This window comes from Anolis sagrei, chromosome 5 (genome assembly GCF_037176765.1).
Source record: "Anolis sagrei isolate rAnoSag1 chromosome 5, rAnoSag1.mat, whole genome shotgun sequence".
Taxonomy (NCBI): domain Eukaryota; kingdom Metazoa; phylum Chordata; class Lepidosauria; order Squamata; family Dactyloidae; genus Anolis; species Anolis sagrei.
This window is the reverse complement of record NC_090025.1, coordinates 172,714,884-172,739,887: the sequence shown is the minus strand read 5'-3', so window position 1 is coordinate 172,739,887 and position 25,004 is coordinate 172,714,884. Positions and strand designations below refer to the sequence as shown.

Below are 25,004 nucleotides of genomic sequence, written 5' to 3'. Positions count from 1 at the left end.
CATCCACTAAGGCAACCATAGCAGTCCATATCCTGCCCTGAAGCTGGTTTGAAATGGGTTAAGGAAGTGTGTGATACCCAAGAAAGAGAATACTTACTATTAAAATATGAAGGAGGTTTTCAGACTACTTCTGACAAAATGTAGAACTGTCACAAACCAGAGGCTATACCTTAGTGGTGGAGTCACATTGATTTTGGTATAATAATATTATAGTGGGCCCTTGGTATTTGCTGGGGTTTGATTCCAAAATCCAAGAATGCTCAAGTACCATTATATATAATGGTGTAGTAAAATGGTGTCCCTTATACAAAATGGCAAAATCAGGGTTTGTTTTTCAGAATGTTTTGACAGAGAAGGAAATATTTTTAAGCAGTGGATGATTTAATCTGTGGATATGGAGGGTGGTTGTACAAACATAGGTATGCATCCTGTTATTTTTCTATCTGTTGACTCACCGGTTAACTATTGATTCAGTGAGTCTACTCTAGTTGGGAAAAACTAGTTTGAGGGCCTATTTTCTTAAAGTAACTTTTCTTTTCCACAATGAATTTTTATAATATGTTACTACCAAAATTCTTCCTTAGATAATAAATAATACATCTTTCCAAAAAATATATGACATTAATGAGGCACTATTAAAAATGAACATACAACAAATTCCTTTGAAAACATTCCAAGCACAGTGTCCTTTCAGTCAGAGCAATATATTATTGAAGGACACAACAGAAGGCTTTCTCTCTGTGGTATCCCAATTATAAACAACCTCACCTTGGAGACCCAATTGCACCTGCATTTCTGTCAATCCTGTGTCAAGTGAAAAGATGGTTGTCCAGAAAAGTCTTTGGGCCCTAACTGGTGTTATACAGATGCACAAAAGTGCATTGTTTAAAACTATTTTAAAGTATTTGAAACTAGTTTTAATATGTTTTGTTTTTTTAACTGTAAATTCTTCAATATGTTTTTTGGCTTTTAAAAATCATATTAGAGCCACCCTCCATTGATTAAAATGTCATCTCTAGGATTCTTTAGAGCCTTCCACTTCTGTTGGAAGTTGACTATAGAGTCATGCTGGAGGACCTAGAGATTACTAGTGAGAACACCTTTCTAAGAATCTCTGTGTCCTCTGATGCAGTTCTAGAAGACCCAGAGATTCCTAGAGAGCCAGGCATGTAGCCAGGGGAGGGGCTCGGGGGGCTTCAGCCCCCCCCCCCCCGAAATTTTCATGGTGGTTCGCGAAAAGGCCTTATTGGTGCATTATTTAAACTGTTATGTTTATTCATATCATGATCTGATCACCATACTCAATATATCCCATATGCATGGGGGTATTGGGGTAATGATACAAAAGGTTTGCTAGGCTAGACCCTCTTTCACTCAGACTCAGCCCCCCCCCAAAACTCAGCCCCCCCAAAAACCCCCCTGAAAAAAAATTTAGCCCCCCCCCCCCCGAAACGAAATCCTGGCTACGGGCCTGTAGAGAGCTGTTCTCCCAGGTTTTAAAATCATATTTTTTTTCCATTTTTGTGGGGCTCCATACCGCTAATTCCAGAAAATGTGAAGAAGGGCCGACTATTGTTTATTGCCAGAAATGTCTATGACATTATGCATGCTTAAGTAAGTGGAGAAAGTAAGTAATCTGGCAATTGAATAGTGATGAGGCACATAGGGACAACAACAAGATGTGTATAGATGCCTGATTGTCAATGGGATCCATGTAGTGTGCGCCAGGACTATTGAGATATGCATTGGGTATCTTATCATATGCATATCAGGCACTTCACTGGTTCTGCTATGTAGTTATGAAATGCCAACCCTTTACTGACGTTCTGCAACTGCATAATTCTGATTCCTGCAGGACTAAATCAATTTCGAAAGATGAAACTCCCCTACACAATTCTCATCTATATTATTTCAAATTGGTCATATTGATTTTATTATTTTACCCTTCCTGCCCTAACTTTCATTGGCTTTTGCACTTCTCCTTTAGGCGTGTCCTGAAACTATTGCACAAACTCTTAGCCATCCGAGCTCAGTATTTATTACTAATGAACCAGGGATTGATTTTATGATATTGTGTTGTGTTATTGTGATGTGTTATTTTTCTTTTTTTATTACTTTGATTTTAATTTTTATTTGATTTTATTGCATTGTGTTTTAATTTGTGCTTTTCCAGGCTTGCCCCTATGTAAGCCGCCTCGAGTCCCTCCAAGGAGACGGAAGCAGGATATAAAAATAAAGTTATTGTCGAAGGCTTTCATGGACGGAATCACTGGGTTGTTGTAGGTTTTTCGGGCTATCTGGCCATGGTCTAGAGGCATTACCTCCTGACGTTTCACCTGCATCTATGGCAAGCATCCTCAGAGGTAGTGAGGATGCTTGCCATAGATGCAAGCGAAACGTCAGGAGACAATGCCTCTAGACCATGGCCATATAGCCCGAAAAAACCTACAACAACCCAATAAAGTTATTATTATTATTATTATTATTATTATTATTATTATTCCATCCCCTGACATCTTTAGATAGAGGGGCAAGATATATGTTTCATTCCTGAAGGATAACAAAGAAATAACCAAGCAAGCAAGTTCTGGAATATATAAATTGCACAAAGAACACCACAGATACAATCCCTGGTATCTCTGCCGTGTTTATTTATTTATTTACAGTATTTATATTTGAGAAAGAGTATGTGAACCTCTGGAGAACTGCTTTAAGTGAACAGGGATAATACTGGTGGAACAGCATTCTGACTTGGTTTAATATGCCATTCCTAGTGCTGATTACAGAAATAGGTAAATGAATTATTCTAATGGAGAGACTAAGGTAAAAAGCAGCCTATGTTCAATATGTGGCTCTCATTCCTCTCCAATTTTTCCAGGTAAAAATCCCACTCCCTCAATTTTAATAAGCCCAGCTCTCACTGCTGGATCCTTTCACCAGCAGCAAGATAACTACACACACACATCCCATCCAAAAATCCCATCCAAACTATGGAATTTGCAAATGATTTCTGACCGCACTTTCTGGCTGAAAACTGCATGGTGTGTCTCATTCTAAGGACCAAAATTGTCTGTTGTCCCTGGTGAAAAATTGTCTACCCTGCTTAAAAGAGACCTTAATTTCCTATTAGAGATATGAGCAATCACTAGCGGTATTCAAGTTATCAATTTTCCCATCAGTTCTGTCTAAGAATTTATTAGCTTTCAATTTCAGAATGTAACAAGCTAGAGAAAGGTCCTTACTCTTATTAAGCAAGGTAAATGGACTCATTATTCCTCCATTACTATGGAAAATGGATAAATGTGTCTCGCAGTAAAATTGTGAATTACAGGTGATGAAAAACATTCTTTGTCTGAAATCACAGTTCATTTAAAAAATTAATTCTGCGTGCAGACATCCTTCGAAGAAAGGTAGGATATGCCAGTAACTGTAAGTATTAGAGGTGTGCATCCTTTTAGTGGAAATAATTGCATTAGAAACTATTTGCAATTTAAAAGTCTCTTTTTTTATATGTTTCAGAGCCATGTGATGTAGCGGAGAGAACGTTAGCGATGAACCGGAGAGACTTAGTTCCAATCTTCTGCTCAATAATGAAATTTAGTAAATAGCCTTGGGTAAAATCATAGTATCTCTCTCTAGGCACAAGATTATGCACACAATTGTTGCAAGAATAAAACTGAATAACCATTTTCAAGAATCTTGACTCCTTGAAAAAAGTTGCATGTAATAAATAAATATAAATGGAGACATTTATTTACGCACCTGACTAGACTCTATGATTGTTGGGGCGGGCCTTTCAGACTCATAACCTTCCCAGGCATGGCTGGTGGAAACACATACAGTGGATCCATGGTATCCATTGGAGTTTGGTGACAGGAACCCCCATGGATATCAAAAATTGTGTATACTCAAGTCCTATTATATATGAAAGGTGTAGGAAAATGGGATCTCTTATATAAAATGATAAAATCAAGGTTTTCCTTTTGGAATTTTAAAAAAATATATTTTTTAAAAAAAATAATTGAATCTATGGATACAAATGGTCAACTGTAGCCCCCAAATGTCCTGATTTATCAAACTGTGGGAGACATAGTTTTAAAAAGGGAGTTTCATGGATGCTTCCAATGATTGAAAATCCTATGTGCCTGCTTTTGCAGAGAGCCTTTGTTTACAAAAATGCTGTTGTGTAGAGAAAGAGCTGCCAAGGACCAGAGTTGGACAGAAAGTCCTCCCCAATACTCTCTTAATTCCCAGCCACTTGACGTACCAACCTATAGATACTTTCCAACTGAGTGTTCATGGCCAAAGAACAATAGACTATATTTGTGCCATTATTAAGATCCCGCATGTGCCTTCATGTCTGTTAAAGTCATAAAGAAGGAGAAAATGCCTCTAGAACATGGCCATATAGCCCGGAAAAAACTACAACAACCCAGTGATTCTGGCCATGAAAGCCTTCGACAATACAAAGTCATAAAGAGCCAATGAGCAATTGTATAGCCATCTTAGACCAATGAAATGATTGATCTTTGAATACCATTGAGAATGTGATAAAAAGCTGTGCAAGCCCACTTCAGGTTGCGACAGAACTTTTTTTGCATTGGCACTACTGTCAGCTTATTGCTAGGCCCAAAATAAAAGCCTTTGTAGAAAGAATCCAACTGGTGGTCTCCTCCTTGCCCTGCAACCTGGGCCTTTGAGGGGACTCCTAAGCTTATGTATTTGGAGTGCTGGTGAGCCTGTGTCCCTACATCGCTGCCCCTTCAAAACAGTCTCAATTAATCTTCTGCAATCCCACTTTCTGAGAAGTTTAAAAAAGTTTTTCTTTCCTTTTCCCACCTTCCATCTTCATCCTTAGATTATACAATTGCTGCAAACTGTTCAAAGTGCAAACGTATTGAACACTCAATTAACTTGGGAAATGGAAGAGAAGAGGCCTTTCCCAGTAATCTCAGACAAGTGTTTGATTACTGTCTCCCTACTACTGAGGATGCACTAATGGCTTGGTTCAGAGTAAGAGTAGGAATCATGTAACCCTAGAGTAGTGGTTCTTTAATCTCTGGGTCCCCAGGTGTTTTGGCCTACAATTCCCAGAAATCCCAGCCAGTTTACCAGCTGTTAGGATTTCCGGGAGTTGAAGGCCAAAACATCTGGGGACCCACAGGTTGAGAACCATTACCCTAGAGCAATGGTTCCCAAGCTTTGGTCCTCTGGGTGTTTTGGACTTCAACCCCTGGAAACCCTGACAGCTTACCAATTGTTAGGAATGGTGGGAGCCGAAATCCTAAACACCTGAGGATCAAAGATTGGGAACCACTGCTCTAGAGCAATGGTTCCAAAGATTTAGTCCTCCAGGTGTTTTGGATTTCAACTCCAAGAAATCCCAGCCAATTTACCAATTGTTAGGAATTGTGGAAGCTGAAATCCTAAACACCTAGAGCAGTGGTTCTCAACTTGCGGGTCCCCAGATGTTTTGGCCTTCAACTCCTAGTAAACTGGCTTGGATTTCTGGGAGTTGAACGCCAAAACACCTGAGGAACCACAGATTGAGAACCACTTACTAGAGGACCAAAGGTTGGGGACAACAACTCTAGAGATATTGCCTTAGCCAGTAGGGAAGATCATTGGGATTGGCGGTCCAACATCATCTGGAGGCCCACATTATTCCACTTTCTGGTTTAGATACAATACTAACCAATGTTTACCCAAAACTTATACAAACTTTGCTTCTACAATGTGCTTTTCCAACCAAAGTCTGGAAAATGATAATTCTCATATCAAGACAAACCATGATTTTATAGCACAGTTAAATCACTGCATTATAAACGTATAGGTTTTTGTCCTCTGAAGAGAGTAGGACTTTTTCTGCAGAAAAGGAAGAACAATGGCGAATGCTTGCAAAATTTCACTACAAAATCCTTTAACTTGACCTACACAACCTTGAACTCAAAGAGCCCCACTATCGCTGGGGATCTTTGTACTTACCATTCTCTGTTGCTTTTGATGATTGGCTCGAAGGATGAAGGGCTTAATCAGGAGCATCCAAGGAACAGCAATCAAGGCAAAAATTACCAGAAAGGTTTGTACTTCTTGCTGGAAGAAATATACAATTGTACACTTCAAAACCGCGTAAAACGAAAATGTGCAGTGGACCTTCCATAGTTGATGGGATCAAGGGCACAGGATCTCCATAAAAGTGGGAAAACCTGAGAAAGCACTGCTCTAGGAATCTCTAGGTCTTCCAGCATGGCTCTGTGGTCAATGTCTGTCAGAAGATGGCCATAGAGTGGTGTTGGAGGATCTAGAAATTTAGGGACAGAATGTCTTAATCAAATCCATGAATATTCAAATCCACAAAAGTTAACCTTGCAAATTTGGATGGCCAACTGTAATATCAATAACCTTATTTTAAAGACATGACCCTATTGTAACTTTGCAATTATAATGTAACTATATTTTAAGACAAACTACTTGTATGTTTTTATCTGTATCAGTTTCAATTCTTGCAGTTTCCTTAACAGGATGCAAGTTAGCCTGTTCCAGACAGTCTACTGATCTTTCTTGAGATGGAGTAGAGCAGGAGTTTTCAAACTTCTTAAACAGGTCACAGTCCATCAAACTGTTGGAGGGCCAGATTATAATTTGAAAAAACATGACTGAATTCCTATGCACACTGCACATATCTTATTTGTAGTGCAAAAAACACTTAAAACAATACAATAATTAAAATGAAGAACAATTTTAACAAATATAAATGTATTAGTATTTCAATGGGAAGTGTGGGCCTGCTTTTGGCTAATGAGATAGGGTTGTTGTTGTTGTGTGCTTTCAAGTCATTTCAGACTTAGGCTGACTATGAGTGAGGGCCAGGTAAATGACCTTGGAGGGCCGTATCCAGCCTCCGGGCCTTAGTTTGAAGACCTCTGGAGTAGAGTCTCCAGTGGTAGCAAATTCATGTCAATCAAGTGGTAAATCTTTCATTGGTTTTAGTCAGAACTTTGAAGGATTGAAGTGCTGAAGCTAGGTTTGGAGTTCAGCACATTGAATAGCTCCTTCAAAGCAGATTCATGACCCTGCTGACGTAAAAGCCATCAGCTACCATTGTGTCAAATTATGATTCAGCTTTAGTCTGATTGACTTCTATCAATGGCAGCAAAATGTCTTGAGCCAGCCCAGGCTTAATGCGTTGCAAGTTGATACAAAGTATTTCCCTCGAGAAAAAAAATCTTTCCTCAAAAATAGCATTTTTCAAACATAAGAATTTGATGTCAAACTAATTTATGTATAATGCATTTTATGTTCCTGAGCTGAAGAGAGTGCCGGCATTGTATCTCCAGACTGGGAAAAAACTAGGAGGAAAATAATAACTTCAAAATTTCCAGAATTTTACATGTCTGCCCTGGTTATACAAAATCGGCTCATCTATGTAGGCTTATCTCTGTTATATCCGATTATGTATCTTTTAATGAAAATTGTTTGGGGAGTTATTTCTACCCGTATTTTTTATATTCCTATTCTGTCCTTTCATTTGATTTTAATCTCCTACTATTTATGTATATTCATATGATAAATTCTTCTCTTACATTCAGCTCAAAGACTTTTCTATTCCATAATTGTGTAAATCTATTTAGCGGTGCTTGGAAGTACTTAGCATCTGCTGAAGTCTTTTAAATGGCAACGATTGAAATTTGTGTGTGTCTTTTTTGAGATGTTCCTGGGATTGGTGTTCCCTTCCTGACTATATACAGTGAGTGAAGCACACAAGCCTTCCCACTTTACTCTACAGCAGGCATGGACAAACTTTGATCCTCCAGATGTTTTGGACTTCAACTCCCAGAATTCCTAACAGCCTAATGACTGTTAGGAATTGTGGGAGTTGGAGTCCAAAACACCTGGAGGGCCGAAGTTTGCCCAGGCCTCCTCTACAGGCTCTAAAGACATGTTCATCCAAAAGTAAACAAGATGGGAGATACATGTGGCTACATCCCTATAACCAAACATGAAGTAATTACACCAGTGCTGAGTCCTCTAGATGACTCTGGCAGATCTCAGCACTGATGTAATTATTTTGCATCCAACTACATGGACACAGATGCTGTTCTGATCCTGCAAATGAGGCACAAAATGGCAATGCAGGTATGTTCAGAAACTATATCAGTTACATCTCATACCCCCATCACAGCATGTGTATAAATATGTATCAAATGAGGTTATCCTCCATGCATCAAACTACAGGAAAGGAAATTCCACCTGAACATTTGAAAGAATTTCCTTTTTCTTTCGCATCAGGAGCGACTTGAGAAACTGCAAGTCACTTCTGGTGTGAGAGAACTAGCTGTCTGCAAGGACGTTGCCCAGGGGACGCCCTGATGTTTTGATGTTTTACCATCCTTTTGGGAGGCTTCTCTCATGTCCCCGCATGGGGTGCTGGAGCTAACAGAGGGAGCTCATCTGTGCTCTTCCCGAATTCAAACCTGCAACCTGTCAGTCTTCAGCCCTGCCCGCACAAGGGTTTAACCCACTGCGCCACCGGGGGTTTGGAAGAACTTCCTGACTGTGAGAGATGTTCAGCAGTGGAACTCTCTGCCCCGGAGTGTGATGGAGGCTCCTTCTTTGGAGGCTTTTAAGCAGAGGCTGGATGGCTACCTGTCAGGGGTGCATTGAATGCAATTTTCCTGGACTAGATGGCCCGCAAGGTCTCTTCCAACTCTGTGATTCTATGATCAGAAGACATGGGCTCCATTCCACTAAAATACATGCTCACTAGTTCTTAAGGTGCTACAAGACTCTTCCCTGATTTGTCTTCAAGAGAGGAACATGGTCTTCCTTCTGGAAACAATCTAATTATGTGCTGGTGAACAAAGACTTCCTTTTAATGCCCTTAATGTTCCATCATTCAGCTTCTTCCATGTTAGTTACTACCATCCTTGTCAGGTAAATACCAGGATTCATAGGAGAAGGCAAAGAGTCCATACCTGGTGCTCATAGAGGGGAACGTTTGTCGGATCACCATAACTAAACAGAAACATGTTGATAAAATGGATGAGGATGCTTGGAGCATATCCAGCAGCGTGGACATCATAGTGGCACCACTTGAAAATAATCATGAAAACGAGGTAACCAAACAGGGAAAGCATGAAGATCATCTCTGGGATGAACTGCAAGATGATGTTGATGGTTTTCCTGAAATAACTGGAATGGAATGAGCCAAAAGAAATAACAGAATCAGTAGTGTCCAAATGTGGTCATGAAGAAGCAAACAAGTTATGGTAGGCCCAGTAAACCTGTGGTATTACAGATGTGGTTGGTGTTATCCTCCATCAACCCTGAGCTTGTATGATCAATGGTCATGGATGACAAGGTTTCTATTGCAAATGGATCTGGAAGGCTACAGATACACTCTCCTTGGTTAGCACATGACATAGAAAAAAAAACAACAACCGGGAGATATTGAATGACTTCCTGGCTTATTTTGTCTGATGATTGGATTAATTAATGCTGGAGAAAAGTCACCCTATTGTAACACTTAGGACAATGTAATGGATGGACAACAGTGGAGACCAAAGGGCATTTTCTCCTACACCAACTCCTTTGAACAGTCTACACACCACAGCAAGTGATTTCCCATCACTTCCTGGCACCATTTTGAGAGGGATCACAAAGGAAAATGGAACTTTTTGTGTTTTGAAAACAAAAACTGCCAGAAAATGATTTAAATAATAATAATAATAATAATAATAATAGGATTTAAAGATCAAACTGTGAAGACTCTGGCACAAGCCAGTAAAGTTGGTCCCAGTGGTGATCAGCAGACTAGGTACAGTGCCTAAAGGCCTTGGCCTGCACTTAAAAACAATCAAAGCTGACAAAATTACCATCTGTCAGCTGCAAAAGGCCACCCTACTAGGATCTGCATGATTTGCCAATACATCACACAGTCCTAGACACATGGGAAGTGTCCGATGTGTGATCAAATACAAAAGCCAGCATAGTGATCTTGTTTGCTGTGTACTATTCTTGTTATGTATCAAATAATTATAACAACAATAATATTAATAATAATCGGCGCTGACAAAACTACCATATGTCAGCTGCAAAAGGCAACCATACTCAGATCTGCACACATTATTCGCCGATACAGCACACAGTCTTAGACACTTGGGAAGTGTCCGGCGTGTGATCCAATACAACAGCTAGCAGAGTGATCTTGTTTGCTGTGGACTCAACTTTTTTGTGTTTCAAATAATAATAATTTATTTTTAACCCATGAAGGGACTCAGGGTGGCATTGGGAGTCTTTGGAAAGAGTCAACATGAGGTAGTACTTTGAGCACTGAACTACAGTTCTGCAGAATAGTATTTAAATTGTACTTGAGCCATGGAAACCCACCTGATGCCCTTGGGGAAAAATCACACATCTCAGCCATAGAAGAAGGCTGAACAAATCTAGCTAAGAAATCCTTTGATGGCTTTGCCTTAGTGTTGCCATAAGTCGGCTACAACATGAAGGGGACAACAAAAGCACAGTTTCTGGAAAGCTTTGTACCTGGAGTCCTCAAACTTTTCAATTCAAGGGCCAGTTCACAGTCCCTTAGACTGTTGGGTGGCCAGACTATTATTTGAAAAAAGCATGAACGAATTCCTATGCACACTGTATATATCTTATTTACAGGTCAAAAATATGACATTGGAGAGCCACAATGGGTCTTAGTCTGAGGACCCCTGCTTTGTACCAACAATTTCCTGTTGGTAAGGCTTTTAAATCTAGTGTCTCCCTTAAAAGCCAATGGACTACAGGATTACTTCTGAATGTAATGCTTTATGGAACAGGAAAGATGAGCTTCCAAAAGAAGTGAGAGGAGGCAGCTGCAAACAAGTAAGAAGAAATTGGAAGCATTTGGAAGATGTTAAATAATTTAGTGATTTCAAACTTATCATTCAGATTAAAAACAGGCGGGTTCATCCAACCTTATCAGAAGCTAGAACAGGAAAAGGCAAAACAAAACACAGAATCATTTCAGAGATGCATTGTATTGTAAACAATATCAGGAAAATCTATTGTTAAGAGGAAGTTGTATAGAGACAGGAAAAGGGAACGGGTTAGTCGGGGAAGAAGTGAAGCAATACAACTTGTTCTAAAAAGGATGTTTTTCAATTTCCAAAGAGATGTGTTCGGTGACCTCTACACCCTCTAGACCAGGGCTTATTAAACTTTTTCTATTTATAATCGCTTTCAACTTAAAAAATATTTACACAATCCCAGGTATATGGGTATATAAAATAGGTATTGAAAAAATCAAACATTTACTGAAAATAAATCAGCATTTGTAAGGCTTTCTAAAAAGGCTGATTTTCCTTTTTCTGAAGTACAGGTGAAGCATTTTCTGAAGAGTCTACTATTATAAACACTGCATATTGTTGCTAACAGATTCATGTAAATGTCTAAAACAACCACTAAGTGGCATACTACACACATTTTTGTGACCTCAACTGAGCCATTTGGGATCGGGACCCCATTTGGGATCAGAACCCCATTTGGGATTGGAACCCACAGTTTAAGAAGCCGTGCTCTAGACCCGTGGTTCCTAACTTCTGGTCCTCCAGATGTTTGGGACCTCAACTCCCACAATTCCTGACAGTTAGTCAAACTTGCTGGGGTTTCTGGGAATTGAAGTCCCAAATGCCTGCAGATCCTCAAGGCAAGAGCAAGGGCATGAAATAGGATGGATACACAAATAATTCATTTCACTACACCACCACAAGCAACACTGATACATAGGATCAAACTAGATGTTAGAGGGATTTCACACTCTGGGCAAATAGTATTTTGCCTCTCCAGAAATGGGATTTCTCTAAGATCCATGCCTCACCAACCGGACTTGCAAAAGAAGGCTGTGTATACCTTCCACTGACGAGTCACAACATGCAAGATACAGATGTGAAAGAGAGCAACATTTAAAGAAAGACTTCTCCTTAAAGTCCATAAATTAGACCCTAATACTTACATGTGGTTGAAGATACTGAGCACCACCCCAAAGATCATGTGTGAGATCCCCATGATGACAGACATCTTCATCTTGTAGGAATTCAAGAATGTCAGCTTGTTGGTTGCAATGTTCCAGACCTTGAAGAAACAGGTGAAAAGATGAGTGAACACAGAAGCATGAAATAGAAAGTGAGGACCTTTAATAATGTCATATCAAGGGAGAATTGCCCTACACAATTTAAAAGAAATGCCACCCATCTTATCGGGGAAAGGAAGTTTTTAAAAGGACCACCACAACAATAGGCAATGCCCTGAGTAAAATAGATATCTGTAACCAAACACAGAAGACAAGGATGGTGTAGTGGTGTAAGTGTTTGGCTAGGACTCTGGAGACAAGGGTTCAAATCCCTACTTAATTATGGAAATGCACTGGGTGACTTTGGTCAAGTCACACTCTCTCTACCTCAGAAGAAGGCAAAGGCAAACCCCCTCTGAATAAATCTTGCCAAGCATAAAACATGAATGAAATAATCATGCATGTGTGTATGTGCCTTCAAGTTGCCTGTTGATTGACAGCAACTCCGTATTTTATATTGTGTTCACTTTTATGTTTGTTTTTAGGCACTTTGTGCCATCTGTAAGCCACCCCCAGTTCCTTCAGGGAGTTGGTGGTGGGATATAAGAATAAAGTTGTTGTTATTATTATTATTATTATTATTATTATTATTATTATTATTTTATTTTACTGACACAAAAAAACAGTGTGTCACAGCAAACATGATATATATGCTGGATTTCGTATCACAAGTCGAACACTTCCCAAGCATCTAGGACTATTGTTGTTATTATTATATGAAATACAACAAGATTAGTACACAGCAAATAAGATCATTATGCTGGTTGTTGTATTGGATCACACGGCAGGCACTTCCCAAGTTTCTAGGACTATGTGATGTATCGGCGAATAATGCGTGCAGATCCCAGTAGGGTGGCCTTTTGCAGCTGACAGATGGCAATTTTGTTAGCAGTGATTGTTTTTAAGTGCAGGCCAAGATCTTTAGGCACTACACCCATTATGCCAATCACCACTGGGACCACCGTTACTGGCTTGTGCCAGAGTCTTTGAAGTTCAATCTTTTAATCCTTGTATCATGTCAGCTTTTCCAGTTGTTTCTCTTCAATCCTGCTGTCACCTGGGATTGCAACATCGATGATCCATACTTGGTTTTTAAACACGATCATGAGGTCAGGAGTATTGTGCTCCAAAACTCTGTCTGTCTGAATTTGGAAATCCCAGAGTAGTTTGACATGTTCATTTTCTGTAACTTTTTCCAGCTTGTGATCCCACCTAGTTCTTTGTCTCAGACAGATGGTATTTGTGGCACAAGTTCCAATGGATCATCTGAGCAACGGTGTTATGCCTCTGCTTGTAGACTGTCTGTACGATCTACTTGCAGCAGCTGAGGATGTGATCTATTGTTTCATCTGCTTCCTTGCAGAGTGTACACTTGGGATCTGTCATCGACTTTTCAATTCTGGATTTGATGGCATTTGTTCTAATTGCTTGGGCTGTGAGAATCAGGCCTTCGGTCTCCATTATTATTATTATTATTCTGACACAAAAACACAGTATGTCACAGCAAATGAGATCTATATGCTGGATTTCGTATCACAAAATCACGTCGAACATTTCCCAAGCATCTAGGACTGTGTGATGTGTTTTCAAATGATGCGTGCAGATCCACGTAAGGTGGCCTTTTGCATTTGACAGATCATGATTTTGTCAATGTTTATTGTTTCCAGATGCCCACTGAGATCTTTTGGCATGGCACCCAGTGTTCCAATGACCACTGGGACCACCAGTACTGATTTATGCCAGAGCCTTTGCAGTTTGATATTGAGGTCCTGATAAAGACTGAGTTTTTCCTGTTGTTTTTCCTCAATGTGACTGTCACCTGGTATGACAACATCAATAATCCAAACTTTTTTCTTTTCCACAAACGTAATGTCTGGTGTATTGTGTTCCAAATTATCATCATCATCATCATCATCATCATCATCATCATCATTATTATTATCATTATCATTATTTCCAGAGAGTTTTCTTTGGCAAGGAATACTCAGAGGCGGTTTGGCTAACTCCTTCCTCTGAAATAGCACTTGATATTCATTTGTAGTCTCCCATCTAAGTTTTAACCAGAGCCTGCTTAGCTTTCAAGACAAATGGGATTTGAAACCTTCTGAATACAGGATCACAACAATTCCCCATCTCTTGCAAGGCCCTCCAACTTGGGGAAAGATTTGCAATCAATGCTGCCATCTAGTGGCCAGTTCTAATCATTGAGTTCTTTTGCACATCAGAAAATGAATTTTGGGTGGAAGGCAACAGGGATATAGGTGAAAATATTCTTGATTTTTTAAAAAAAACTTCGAAAAATATTATTTAGGGGGAAAGGGACAATTTTTAAGTCATTGCTTTGAAAAATTAATTGGAAAAAGAACAAAAGGATACAGCCCCAGGAAATGTCTACAGTTTTAAAGTTGCATTAAGGGTACATCTTTCTTTCAGGAAACATTTAAATATTTAATAACTATGACTGGAGAGGTCTTTAAGCAAGCTGAAATTAGCACTTTAAATTTACAGATAATTTTTCTTGAACTTTCTAAACAATGTAGCAGAAACTATTGCTAAGTAAAGCAACATGTCAAGTGTATGACGTATATTTTTTATTTCCCTCAGTTCCATCTGATAGCGAGATCAATTTTCCTTGGCTATCGGGGAGGAAAGGGTGAAATGAAGTATTTTTTTAAAATTACCGGATCTATTCCAAAAGGATAGGGATTTCCAGAGTATACTCCTACGATTTTGGGGTCCAGCTGATATGTGCCATCATGATGCATCATACTATCTCTATGGAAAAAGGGAGAAAGGTTAGATGCTCAAACACACCCTCATTTATCGTTGCTTGATAATTAAAAACCAATGAACACAACAACATTTAACCCCAAACCTATAGCTTCCACTAGTTGCACAGCCTCGCAATAGAAAACTCAGGTCGCCTGCAGTATAATATGTCCTTTTGCTTATACATTAATACAAGTAAGGTAAAGGCAAAGGTTTCCCCTGACATTAAGTCTAGTCGTGTCTGACTCTGGGGGGTGGTGCTCATCTCCATCTCTAAGCTGAAGAGCTGGCGGTGTCCATAGACGCCTCCAAGGTCATGTGGCCAGCATCACTGCATGGAGTGTCGCTACCTTCCTGCAGAAGCGGTACCTATTGATCTACTCACATTTGCATGTTTTCAAACTGCTAGGTTGGCAGAAGCTGGGGCTAACAGCGGGAGCTCACCTCGCTCCCCTGATTTGAAGCACCAACCTTTTGGTCCACAAGTTCAACAGCTCAGCGGTTTAGCCCGCTGCACCACCAGGGGGGCCCTTAATACAAGTATACTCAGATAATAAAGTAGATGTGTTCCCAGATTAGCATCCTATATTGCAATTACAGCTTTGCATTTAGGATTCCTCCATAATTATCAGTGCGTCACTATAATTAGTCCCACCCCTTTATCAGTATCTGCATTGAGCAAAGGGGGTCTGGTTCAGCCAAGGAAGGCTTGTCAAAATTCCGGCCCAGGGACCAAATGTGCCCCCCCCCCACTGGCCCCCTCTCTTCAGGCCTCCCTCCCTTGCTTCTTTCCTTCCTCCCTCCCTTTCTTGACTTCATTCCTTTCTTCGTTCCTTCCTTTCTTCTTTCTTGGGGATCAGGGCCCCAGAAAAGGTGGCTCCACGAGAGGGGAGAGAGAGACCTCTCCACAAAGCCTTTTTCTCCTCCTCTCTCAGCACAGTGACCCAACTGTGTTGCTGTGTGGAGAGGTGAGGGTCCTGGAGGGAAGGCATGGGGTTTCTTTCAGTCCCACGCCTTCCCACCAGGACCCTCACTCGAATATAAGTCGAGGGGGGCTTTTTCAGCCTTAAAAAAGGGCTGAAAAACTCAGCTTAAACTCTATCAACATAATAACAGTCCTGATAAGTCAGATCTTGGGAATGAGCTGAGATTAAATGATGAGAACATTTTCTTGCTGTTAATGAAGCTTCAATTTACGAGGGTTGAATGAAAAGTAATGCCTCCGCCTTCGTTACTTGGGTTTGGATGGGAATATTTTAATAAATCAAACGCAGAAATAATCCTTAGAATGTGCTCTTTAACTACCACTATTCACTTTTCCACATAATCACCAGACAATTGGATACATTTCTGCCAACGATGAACAAGTTTTCTGAAGCTGTCACGGAAGAAGTCGACACTCTGTTTCCGCAACCAGCGTCTCACAGTTCTCTCATCCTGGGTACCCATCGTGCACAGATCTGATAACCAAGCAAAGCAATTATGTGACCCACATGTTCTTGTGAAATGCCGATTGTGCTTGAAATTTCTCTCTGAGTGATACGACGATCATCCTGAATCAATCTGTCAATCTTTTGCTTGTGAAACTCGGTGGTTGCTGTCACAGGACTTCCAACTCTTTGTTTGTCATGCAAGTCAGATGTTCCCACCTCAACTTACTCGCCCAACGATGCACAGTACTCACATCAACACAATTGCCATAAACAGCTTGCATTCTCTGATGAATCTCCTTTGGGGTGACACCTTCTGCTATCAAGAATTCAATGACTGCACGTTGCTTAAATCGCATTGACCGACCGTCTGTACAGGGTTCCATACTTCGCACTTTAACAACACAACCGTTCGATGCTAAGGGAACTGTAGAGGAGAGTCCACTGAACAAACCAGTACCTGCTGACAAAATGGAACTGTAGAGGAGAGTCTACTGAACAAGCCAGTACCTGCCGACTGTTGGGGTTCAGCCTGAGTTTGAACTTGAACCTGATTCTCTGTTTGTTCCTCCTGATGCTAATGAAAATATATTTACTGATGCTAATCAAAATGTACTTCCTGATGCTAATGAAAATGTACTTCTTGATGTCAATGCTCCTGAAATTAGTGAGGAAGAAACTTCTGTAGATTTGGAAAATGAAAGTACCAGTGTTCATGAGAATGTTTCAGAGGGAAGCCATGACCTTTCACTCCCTTCTGCACCTAGGAACCTTAATCAGAATAGAAGGGGCCAGATCTGGCAAGACAGAAGTAAATCACTCAGCTTGCGAAGGTCTTCCGGGATTAAAAGAAATACAAACAACGGCTTCAAAGCAGGGAGGTGTTTCACGAAACCAATTCCTCTGCTTTAAGTGCCTTCTGCCGGGCTGACTTTCCCTGTTCAGGCATCGTTTTAGATTGATGAAGACCTTGGCAGTTCTCCCGGTTTCCCTGGCCATCGTCTTGAAAGATTTCTAGGACATCAAGTACGGTTAGTGGATTGCTAACAGGTTCCAGTATTTTACAGTGTGGCTTTGGGTTTTGATCTTGTTCATGGAAATTCATGTTTGCTAATTTTGCTGTGGCTTTTGACTTTGCATTTTCCTTTATTTTGTAACCATTTTTCTTCAATAAAAAAGGATTGTTTTTTCACAGTCAAGTGTGGTGGATAGTTATCTTAGGGCCTCATTTCCTGCTCTGGATTGCAACACCGACAAAATGGAACTGTAGAGGAGAGTCTACTGAACAAGCCAGTACCTGCCGCATACCAGTACTGCCATCTGTTGAGGAGTTACGAAGGTGGAGGCATTACTTTTCATTCAACCCTCATTTATAATGGCCATATAAACGAGATAACTCCAAGAGTCCAGTCACTAAACAACAAACCCAAACCCATTCTGAATTAAATCATTTTCTTTTTGCTCATTACGAGTTTCCCCACTTTTGTTCTTCATCACTGGCCTCAACTGTATTGTAAGTCTTACTTACACTAAACCCAATGAAGTAACAGTATTTGCTTTTGTGCCGATTCGTTGTTCAACAACTGAGTTAATGGCTCTGTTCTATTTGGGATTAGAATAGGATTCAGGCCATTTTCAGTTGTTTGTGAGTAACAGCAAAACATAGAAAGTATTTGGACAATCATGCTTTGGAGTAAGTTCCATAAAAGACAAGAGTTGGAGGGGCTAAAGATTGGGGCTGTTTTCAAATTATCATGTCTTTTAGACATGTCTTTTAGACATGGTCCTCATATTCTGCAGCCACAAGGCTGAATAAAGATGATACGTGTTCCAGACAACATATCTACAGGTTTGTGGCAACATCTGGCTCGGTGCAAACTGGACCACTTACGTCCAGTTTCCTTTGTCGAACATGGGGCGGACATGCCAGGAAGATCCAAATATGTTGAAAGATTTGGCGAAGCAATCATTGTAAATGAAGCCCGTGTAGATGGAAAATATAGACATGAGAAGGATCAGGTAGCGGCCACCGAAAAAGGTGTTCCAGATCTGCAAAGGAAAACAATTGGGGTCACTCAGAGACCAACAGGAATAAGATAATGCATGTAGCACACTTTTTGGTCATCGGTTATGTTTTTCTCACCTATGTTATCTTTCATTGAGCATGTCTCGTGATTGCTTATTAGATGGTTCCTACCTGAGGTATGTTGGTGGATAGAAAAAGAGATATAAAGATGGACTTAAAGCCAACCTTTAAAACTGTGGCATAGACACAGAGAACTGGGAAGCCCTGGCCCTTGAGCACTCTAACTGGAGGTCTGCTGTGACCAGCAGTGCTGCAGAATTTGAAGAGACACGAGTGGAGAGAGAAAGGGAGAAACATGCCAAGAGGAAGGCATGTCAAGCCAACCCTGACTGGGACCACCTTCCACTTGGAAACTGATGTCCTCACTGCGGGAGAACATGCGGATCAAGAATAGTTCCACCTAGTCTCTTGTACTATGCTAATAATATAATATAATATAATATAATATAATATAATATAATATATTGTATATATATAATATTTATAATAGTGTAATGCAATACAATATAATACTAATAATATGATATTATAATTATGTATTTTATATTACATGTAATATTACTAATAATATTACAATATAATGGTATAGTACAATATAATAATATATAATTCTGGTATTGTACTATGCTAATAATATAATATAATATAATATAATATAATATAATATAATATAATATAATATATTGTATATACATATAATATTTATAATAGTATAATGTAATACGATATAATACTACTAATAATAATATGATATGATAATTATAATATGATATTATAGTTATGTATTTTATATTACATGTAATATTACTAATAATATTAGGAGGGATTGAAGACCAACAGGTCGCAGGTTCGAATCTGGGGAGAGGCGGATGAGCTCCCTCTATCAGTTCCAGCTCCTCATGCGGGGACATGAGAGAAGCCTCCCACAAGAATGATAAAAACATCAAATCATCCAGGTGATCCCTGGGCAACGTCCTTGCAGACGGCCAATTCTCTCACCCCAGAAGCGACTTGCAGTTTCTCAAGTCGCTCCCGACACGACTAAAAAAAACTAATAATATTACAATATAATCATATAGTACAATATAGTAATATATAATACTGATATTATATAATATATTGTATGTATATATATTTATATATCTTGTAAGCTGCTCTGAGTCCCCTTCGGGGTGAGAAGGGTGGCATATAAATGTTGTAAGTAAGTAAGTAAATAAATTAATAAAAATTAATTAATAATAGGGCTTCAGTGCCACCTACGGACCCATCGTCAAGTCACCGCACTTGGAGAACCATCATCCTTGGGCTACGAGGGATCGCCTAAGTAAGTAAGTAAGTAAAACCTGACGTATGCATCTCCAAGGAAATCTTGCTGAAAAAATGAGAGGAAAAAAGGAATAGATACTACTGTGTTTTTCTAGTTTGACCTAAATTGTTTCAATGTCTAACATACTCGTATTCTCTCCCTTTACTACTAGTCAGGAAAGAAATGTCTTTTTTTTTTCTCAGACGGAATCTCAAAGGCTGCTGTAAGGATACGATTCCACTTGAGGTCACTCACCTCGCTGCTACCCTTCTGTGCTAAAAGGGCCTTCTCATTCTGGATCATCCAGAGAGCAAAGCTCAGCATGACAGCCCCGTGGCCACAATCGCCGAACATGACCGCAAACAGAAAAGGGAAGGTAATGATAGTGTAGGGGGCTGTTGGAAGGAGAAAGACTTGTCAGAGTAGTGCCTTGAAAGTATTTGAATGGTTGTAACATAAGAAATCTCTCTACAAAAGCAAGCTGCCTTGCTCACTCTGAGCTTTCATCCACATGTCTAGCAGAGACTGAGAAATTAAGATATTGGAAGGTTCAGAATGAACACCTACAAAAAGGACAGCGGTGAGGAAACTGCAGCACACAGGCTACATACAATGCCAATTTTTGTACGGCGCTTAAACTATCCAGGACATTCCCAAAGACCTCCAATCGCATTGGTTTTTTATTTCCTAGCTATCTCCTGCCACGCATTGCTGTGGCTCAGTCTGTTGATCTGGAAAATAAAGTAATGAGAAAGTATTGGTTTCTACTATATGTAATTTCTTTATGCTTATGGGTAAACAGTATTTCTTGCTGTTTCTTTGTCAGTGTTGATGTGGAAAGTGTCTGGTTTGCCCACCCTGGAACATGCAAAATCATTGTCCTTCTTTAAGGGTCCCTTTCAATCTATGATACTATATCTCTGTGTGTGTGAATCATATCTATCTATCTATCTATCTATCTATATCTATGGCTGGATGGCTCTTTGTCAGGAGGACTTTGATTACCTTTTCTTGCCCTGATGAAGGGAGTTGGACTGGATGGCCTTAAGTATTTTCTATTGGTCATGGGGGTTCTGTGTGGGAAGTTTGCTCCGATTTTGTCGTTTGTGGGTTCAGAATGCTCTTAGATTGTAGGTGAACTACAAATCCCAGCACCTATAACTCCCAAATGTCAAGATTCGATTTTTTCCAAACTCCACCAGTGTTCACATTTGGGCATATTGAGTATTCGTGTAGAAATGTATTGTCGAAGGCTTTCATGGCCGGAATCACTCAGTTCTTGTGGGTTTTTTCGGGCTATATGGCCATGTTCTAGAGGCATTTCTCCACAAACTCTATTCGTGTAGAGTTTGGTCCAGATCCATGATTGTTTGAGTCCACAGTGATCTCTGGATGTAGGTGAACTACAACTCCAAAACCAAAGGACACTGCCCACCAAACCCTTCCAGCATTTTCTGTTGGTCATGGGAGAACTGTGTGCCAAGTTTGGTTCAATTTCATCGTTGGTGGGATTCAGAATGCTCTTTGATTGTAGGTGAACTATAAATCCCAGCAACTACAACTCCCAAATGACCAAATCAATTTTTTTGAGTGAAGGACATACATTGGGTTATTAGGTGTCTTGTGTCCAAATTTGGTGTCAATTCGCCCAGTGGTTTTTGAGTTCTGTTAATCCCACAAACGAACATTACATTTTTATTTATAAAGATTTACAGTATTTATATACCGCTTTTCTCACCCCTAGGGAGACTCAAAGCACTTTACACAAAAATAACTGCAAAATTCAATGCCTTACATGCATACATTTATATGGCTTATATTATATGTTAATGTTTTAAATTATATTTTATGTTGTTGGGGGAACTGATTGCCGACTGTAAACCACCTTGAGTTGCCTTCGGGCTGAGAAAGGTGGTATATAAATATCTATATAAATAAAAATGTAATGTTTGTTTGTGGGATTAACAGAACTCAAAAACCACTGGGCGAATTGACACCAAATTTGGACACATTCCAGAGGAGAAGCCATTTTTTTCCTTTACAATATCTCTCTCCAGGCTCATGTCCAGGCAATAAATAAGCTGGCTACATGCTAATGTGAAAAAAAGCAGTTTGCACTCAAATTTGGTGAGAAGAGTGGCACATTTTTAAGAAGTTGCTCTTAACTTTAAAAAAATCCCAGGGTTTAGCTAACATTGGGAGGGTGTCATGGATTTGATCAACTTCTTCCTCTTCTGTAACTGGGATACAGACTGCATGGATATGAGCATGGAAATAAAATAAAATGTGGGTAAAGTTAGTGTCACTGAAACTGTCACCGCCAGATGGCGCTGTTACACAGAGTTGGCAGATGCTTTTTGCAGACATACTGCTTGCTGGGCTGCAGAAGCACTGGCTTGCTGGGCAAGGAGTAGCATTACCTTTCGCCTTTTAATTGGTCTATTTCAAAGACTTTTAATCATGTTGTTGTTGTTTATTCATTCAGTCGCTTCCAACTCTTCGTGACCTAATGGGTTCACCCACGCCAGAGCTCCCTGTTGGCCGTCACCACCCCCAGCTCCTTCAGAGTCAAGCCAGTCACTTCAAGGATACCATCCCTCCATCTTGCCCTTGTTCGGCCCCTCTTCCTTTTTCCTTCCATTTTCCCCAGCATCATTGTCTTCTCTAAGCTTTCCTGTCTTCTCATGATGTGGCCAAAGTACTACTTCACTTTTAACTGCATTTTAACAAGAACCTTTTTTATGTGTTGTCGAAGGCTTTCACTGGGTTACTGGGAGTTTTCTAAGCAGTATGGCCATGTTCCAGAAGCACTCTCTCCTGATGTTTCACCCACATCAATGCCAGGCATCTTTAGAGATTGTGAGGTCTGTTGGAAACTAGGCAAGTGGCAGTCCCACTTGCTGCCAATTTGCTACTGGGCACAATTCAAAGTGCTGGCTTTAGCCTATAAAGCCCTAAACGATTCTGGCCCAACTTATCTGTCTGAACGCATCTCCCCTTATGAACCTTCCAGGACTTTAAGATCGTCTCTGGCCCAACTTATCTGTCTGAACGCATCTCCCCTTATGAACCTTCCAGGACTTTAAGATCGTCTCTGGCCCAACTTATCTGTCTGAACGCATCTCCCCTTATGAACCTTCCAGGACTTTAAGATCGTCTCTGGCCCAACTTATCTGTCTGAACGCATCTCCCCTTATGAACCTTCCAGGACTTTAAGATCGTCTCTGGCCCAACTTATCTGTCTGAACGCATCTCCTCTTATGAACCTTCCAGGACTTTAAGATCGTCTCTGGCCCAACTTATCTGTCTGAACGCATCTCCCCTTATGAACTTTCCAGGACTTTAAGATTGTCTGGGGAGGCCCTGCTCTCGATCCCATCCTCGCCACAAGCACGGCTGGCAGGGACAAGAGACAGGGCCTTCTCAGAGGTGGCCCCTCGGCTATGGAACGCCCTCCATAGGGATATCAGATCGGCCCCCACCCCTTTTAACATTCTGGAGAAAAATCAAGACTTGGCTTTTTGAGGAAGCGTTTGCAAGTACAGTATAACTGACATAGGAAAATGGAACAATTAGACGATGTGATTGGCCAATGTTTTCATCAAGGAGACGCTAATGATATACATTTGTTATTGACTTTGCTATGGTTTTATATTGTTCTAATGTTTTAAATTGTATTTTATGGTCTTGGTACCGACTGTGAACCGCCCCAAGTTATGTATTTATTTACTATATTGACTAAATATACTAAATAAATAAATAAAGCGAAATTGGGACGTTTTAAAGCAGTCAAGAAAATGGGATAGCAAAGGATTAACTGGGACTGTCCATGGCGAATCAGGACAGCTAGACACCGATCAACCACTAAATGGTAAATCGATACTTATTTAAATCCTATTGATTCCTGTGCATATTCTAACTGGGATTAGCAATTGAGCTGAAGCCACAGTGAGAAATGTTTACATGTTTAGTTCATTTCCCTTGTCTTACAAAAACAACACAAAAAAGGAGTAATTTATCCTAAATCCCACTGCTAATTTGTTTTCCTCCTACGAAACATTCCATCTATAAAGATCCAAATATTATGTATGCCAGGCAAGCAGCCCTTGTATAAACTGGCAGAAGAATAATCAATAGCTAAGTGACTTCTGCATTTTTGTTCCAAACACAGAATTTTAAAAAAGTAATAGAGTGGATCTACCTGGATTCATTTCCCGGTAATTCCCTACTCCGTAGGCATCGACTATGCTCTGAAAGCCAACTGTGAATTTATTGGTTCTGTTAAAGGTGGGAGGAGCCATCTTGGTCTGTATAGCAGTCAGGATGGGGTTGATTGTGGATCCACTTCGTTCCTGCAATGAGAATAACACTCATTGGATCATATCCAGAGTTTGGGAAAACAGTCCAGTGGCCATATTTGCTAAATACATATGATTAAAAAAAATAATTTTCCCATGCCACCAACTACATCATAACCGGGTTTATTTCAGTCTGGCTATCATAGAATCTGTCAAAACATGAATGAAATGTTTGAATGAAACCATAGGAGGGGACAATGAGTAGCAAGACCATCTCTTGTATCTACACAAATTGCTACATGGATCACCCTTCCTGTTTTTAAGGTCACTTCTTCCCCTGCCAACTCTATGCCCTCAATCATATCTATGCATATTGTGTTTCATACACGCAATATATGAAAGTGTGTCATATATGTGTGCATATATATATATATATATATATATATATATATATATATATGAACCATCAAGGACTTTAAGATCATCTGGAGAGGCCCTGCTTTCGGTCCCACCACCATCGCAGTCGCGTTTGGTAGGGATGAGAGACAGGGCCTTCTCCGTGGTAGCCCCTCAGCTGTGGAACTCCCTCCCTAAGGATGTTAGATCTGCGCCCTCCCTCTTGACCTTCAGGAAGAAACATACATTCTGGTTGTGGGAGCAATCGTTTGCAGATTAGATTGATTTTCCTGGCAATGATGAGATTTTAGTGAGACCGCAATTTGGATGGATTTGGATGTTTTAACCTGGTGAACTGTTTTAATGTATATTGATATTTATTTTTTAGACATTTGATTATATTTTATGATATGATATTTAGGCATTTGATTATATTTTATGATATGACATTTTATGATGTGGTTTATAACCGCTTTGAGTCCCCCTAGGGGTGAGAAAAGCGGTATATAAATGCTGTAAATAAATAAATAATAAATAAATATTTTTTCGGTATCAAATTGTTGCCTGTTGGTAGCCATCCTGAGTCCCTCCTTGGAGG

The 25,004-nt window shown here is 40.0% G+C and overlaps 1 protein-coding gene across 2 annotated transcripts in view; it reads right to left on the bottom strand.

Moving 5' to 3' along the window:
• ATP6V0A4 (ATPase H+ transporting V0 subunit a4) overlaps positions 1-25,004 on the bottom strand; it is a 51,249-nt gene that overhangs the window by 9,341 nt on the left and 16,904 nt on the right. For both annotated transcript variants that reach the window (XM_060779705.2, XM_060779706.2), the window contains exons 10-16: positions 23,914-24,064; positions 19,968-20,107; positions 18,212-18,369; positions 14,803-14,896; positions 12,005-12,123; positions 8,976-9,192; positions 5,986-6,093 (exon numbers count right to left, since the gene is read on the bottom strand). In XM_060779705.2, coding sequence (XP_060635688.2) covers positions 5,986-6,093; positions 8,976-9,192; positions 12,005-12,123; positions 14,803-14,896; positions 18,212-18,369; positions 19,968-20,107; positions 23,914-24,064 — 987 coding nt within the window. The remainder of the gene's footprint in view (positions 1-5,985; positions 6,094-8,975; positions 9,193-12,004; positions 12,124-14,802; positions 14,897-18,211; positions 18,370-19,967; positions 20,108-23,913; positions 24,065-25,004) is intronic.